The sequence below is a fragment of the Zea mays genome, chromosome 1 (assembly GCF_902167145.1).
Source record: "Zea mays cultivar B73 chromosome 1, Zm-B73-REFERENCE-NAM-5.0, whole genome shotgun sequence".
NCBI classification, from domain to species: domain Eukaryota; kingdom Viridiplantae; phylum Streptophyta; class Magnoliopsida; order Poales; family Poaceae; genus Zea; species Zea mays.
In genome coordinates, this window is record NC_050096.1 from 198130095 (window position 1) to 198134138 (window position 4044).

Genomic DNA, 4044 nt, shown 5'->3' on the forward strand with positions numbered 1-4044 from the left:
TTGTGGAGCTTTAAGAATGCAATGTTATTGACAGTTTGGGAAGTTTTACCCAGCTGATAGCAGCTCCAAGTTATGATGGTGGTATTCTTAATGATCACGATCTGTTCTAGTTTGGACATGTTGGTTACATAGTATTTTGGGTAGGGCTAACTATAGTCTTTTGTGGCCTAATTGTATAAGTGAAATGGCCTAACTATAGTCTTTTGTGGCCTAATTGTATAAGTGAAATGGCCCAAGTATAGTCTGTTGTGGCATAGCTAAGTAGGCATGTATTTCTGCTTTGAATCTGGAATCTACAGTGTTTTGGCTGTGATTTTGTTTGCTGTATAATTTTGCTCGGCTATAATTCTTAGTGTTGTTTGGGCTACAGCAGGACTGCCTGTACAACAGCCCACAAGCTGTTGCTTGGGAGTGCTGGAGTCACCCGTTGCAGGATGGAGACTGAAGCAAAGTTACGTTCAGCAAAGTTACTGAATCTGGATCCGGAACTCGGACCGTGTCAAAGATACCACACCAACCAAACGACCGCGCAATGACGGAAGTTAAAGAAACTATACCAAACAGTCGGGCATATTTGGATGCTACCTCGCACTCTCACACGCAGCTGAACAGCCAAGCAGAAGCCTAGCCCCATGCAGGCAGATCCCTTTTCATGTGGAGCCACCATTAGTCTCTGGCAGAGCACGGCGGACACTAGCCACGCATGTTTGGTTCTCGGCTATTTCCGCTACAACTAGTTGGCCAAATTAAAGTATCCTTATACAGAAAAAATTAAGTAAACTATTGTAAGTAATATAACCAACCAAAGAGACACTAACACTGGCCACTGCAACTTTTCTCTCGACTTTCGGTGTCAGCATTTGGTTTGAGGAATCAAGGCATCCAATGAGTTGGTATATCATGAGTATATTTCTCAAATTTGGAAGGATGCCCTTATCCTTCATTTTAGCACTAATTATGAGAAATAAGGTGATGATTGATCAAACTCATTTCATTCCACAAACCAAACAAAAAAGATGAGTGAGAAGATGATGGACTAGCTTATTCTTAAAACCAAAGACCCTAAGTAAACCAAATTAGTCCATGCAGATTAAGTGCCCAGATATCTTAAGAGCTATTGTATTACGAGCTGAACTTACAGTCCAACACAGTAGTTCAGTACAGAACATAGATAATCCAGATTTAAAACATCGGTGCCGGAAACGTCTCGAGAGGCAAGGCTGCCTGAAAAGGTACATAAAAGAGCTACGGCTATAATACTTCGACAAAATGGCCTCGATCAGCATGCTGATATACTTCACTGCTTCCTTGCTGCGACAATGTTGTCAGCCTACAAAATGAAGATAACATAGATTACAGAAAGATCGCATTCAAATGGAAAGAACATACGAGATACTTTTATCAAATTAACTTCCTTGAATACAAAAAACGAAATCACAAAGCAAAAGGGTGGATGGATTTTTTTTTTCATATATCATTGTATTTTTGTTTATTGCGAGAGAAATGACAAGTCATGACATAAAGATCATTCTTCCAGTTCAACAGTTTTACAGAACATGTACCATAAGAACCTAAGCCAAAAATAGCTCTGAAATTAGACCAATGCAAGATGCTCAGAAAAAATATATAGATGGCATTTGATGAACATGTGTAATACCTCTTTCTTCACAGGCTCTTCCTTCTCTGACAAGATCAGCTCAATGTGGCAAGGTGAGGACATGTAGGCTGCAGAACGGCAAAATTAAATATATACTATTCTGCACTGTTACAATAATGAATGGCCATCATTCAATACGATACGTACGATTGATGCGCCCGTGAGCACGGTAGGTGCGGCGCCTCTGCTTCTGGGCTTGATTCACCTGGATGTGTGAAACATAGAGGTTGTCCACATCCAAGCCTTTCACCTGGAAATAACAGAAGTGTAAGTCAAACCAAACAGTAGGAAATGTCATGCACATTTAAAAAGATGAGAAAGAGGGCATACATCAGCGTTACTCTCAGCATTCTTCAGCAAATCCAGGATGAACCTGGCTGATTTAACGGGCCAGCGGCCCTGCCCATTGGAGTGGCGCGACTTAGCTTGCGCGGTGCGACCAACACCCCCACAGTATCTCCGGAAGGGAATTGCCTGCTTGTGAGCAATAACATCCTCAAGGTATCGCTTAGCCTTGGTCAAAGACAACTTGCGAAGCGCAAAGGCTGTCTCCCTTGTGTTCTGCAGTGGTTATACCAGTTTAATAAGAGATAATGGAAAGATATGTCAATCTCAGAGACATCATCTGATATCAACTAATCACAGTATGCCTAAGCAGAATGTGGGACAGCCCAAAAAAAGGATTTCAAACTTATAGAATGCAAAGTATAATTGCAGGTTCATAGGCTAGCCTTATGTGCCTAAGGTTCTACCTATAATTACAGAAAATAAGCTAGAATATTATTCATAGTATATTTTTCTAAAGACCACTGCAAAGTATACCTGTGTAACTTGTGACTAACAAAGTGACAAGATCAAATAGAGAACACTACCACTTGTTTCTGTGGGGGGAACTATATGTTGCTTCAAATATAGGCCAGGAAGAAAGATAACAGCAAGACTGGAAGAGAACATATCAGTATTCAGGACAATGCTTTAAAATTGACTAAACTGCCAGTTTTTCTGTCCCATGGTCATATGAGCAACTTGTGATACCTCATGACGCAGCTCACAATAAAATCATTAATCATGTGTTCCACAAAACTTAATATAGATTCGAAATTTCTGAGTCAAGAAGTTTGTTTGGGGTGCAAATAGCATGTTAATACAGTATTTGAAGTCATTATACAAAATCTATTGAAAGAACTGCATGGACAAGTTGAATGAAACATCGACATCATTCAGTCATCTCAAGAAACAAACTTGTTTAAAAATGTCACATTGTCTACAAACCCTTAGGCCCTGTTTGGGACAGCACAGGCTTCAGGAAATTTGGTAGAGTTGGTAGAGCAGGTCATTAGGTGCTACATAAAATTGTGGAGCTGAAGCTACAAACCTTTAGAAGACATTTAGATAAATCATTTTATTTATTATTTAGATTAAAAATATTTTTAAAAAACTATTTAAATTGTTATTATAAACTACAGCTGCAACCTGCAGCCATCCCAGACACCGCTTAGTCATGAAAAACAAAACAATGGCCCATCAGGTAATAATAACACACTGTTGATGTCCCTGAATTAACGTGAAAACTGCCCATATAAAACACAGCAGAACAATTACTCTTTAGGTTCGACAATCCAATTCATTCATGCATGACACCACGATTGTGCGCTGCTTTGCACTAACGTCCACACGCGAACTTAATTCATCACAATCGCATCAGATGGACAGAGTAACAAATAGGAATCTACCAATCCTCACAGAAACAAAGAATCAAACCCAGCATGTTGAAGAAAAGCAACGAACCTTGAAGTGGACCCTCAGATCCCTGCCCATGGCCTTAGCCGCTGCACAGACAACGCCAAACAACCCACCATTAGCACCACAGAATGATGGAAGGACCTCGAACGCAGGAGCAACGCAAAGAGGGGCGAGATCTTACACTTGGTAGGGTTGCCCGGCTCCTGCGAGTACTTCACCTGCGACGCAACATCGAAATGTCAGTCAGAAAAACGAAACTAAGCATGGCAGTAGGAGGAGGAGGCGGCGGAGGTAGGTGGGACGGACCATGGCGGCGACGGCCGGGAGGCGGCGCGGAAGGAGCGAAGGAGGGAGGGTCGCCTTCGCACGAACACTTCGAAGCGAGGAGGCACCGAGGCGGCGGCGGCCTTAAGAGCTGGTGAAACCCTAGTGCTAACGCGCTCTAAATGGGCTGATGGGCTAGCTAAAAGAACGGGCTGAAATATGCACGGCCCAAGTGTCTCAGAAGCCCATGTATGCTACTGTCACACCGGGTTTTAAAGGACAAAGCCGGGTGCATCTCATACATGCGCCAAGAAGACAACATATATAATAACAGAGTGTATAGAGATAAATGTCACAAAACATCAGAGTACTTATTACAT

At 41.9% G+C, this 4044-nt stretch overlaps 1 protein-coding gene across 1 annotated transcript; it reads right to left on the minus strand.

The window, feature by feature from the left end:
* Positions 1-978: 978 nt before the first annotated feature.
* LOC100272465 (60S ribosomal protein L17) lies at positions 979-3802 on the minus strand. Its single transcript, NM_001146937.1, has 7 exons — positions 3707-3802; positions 3582-3618; positions 3446-3486; positions 1988-2218; positions 1805-1907; positions 1658-1725; positions 979-1330 (listed from the first exon to the last, which is right to left on the minus strand). Exons 1-7 carry the CDS (start codon positions 3707-3709, stop codon positions 1298-1300), a joined length of 516 nt encoding a protein of 171 aa, NP_001140409.1. The 5' UTR covers positions 3710-3802; the 3' UTR covers positions 979-1297.
* Positions 3803-4044: the final 242 nt, after the last annotated feature.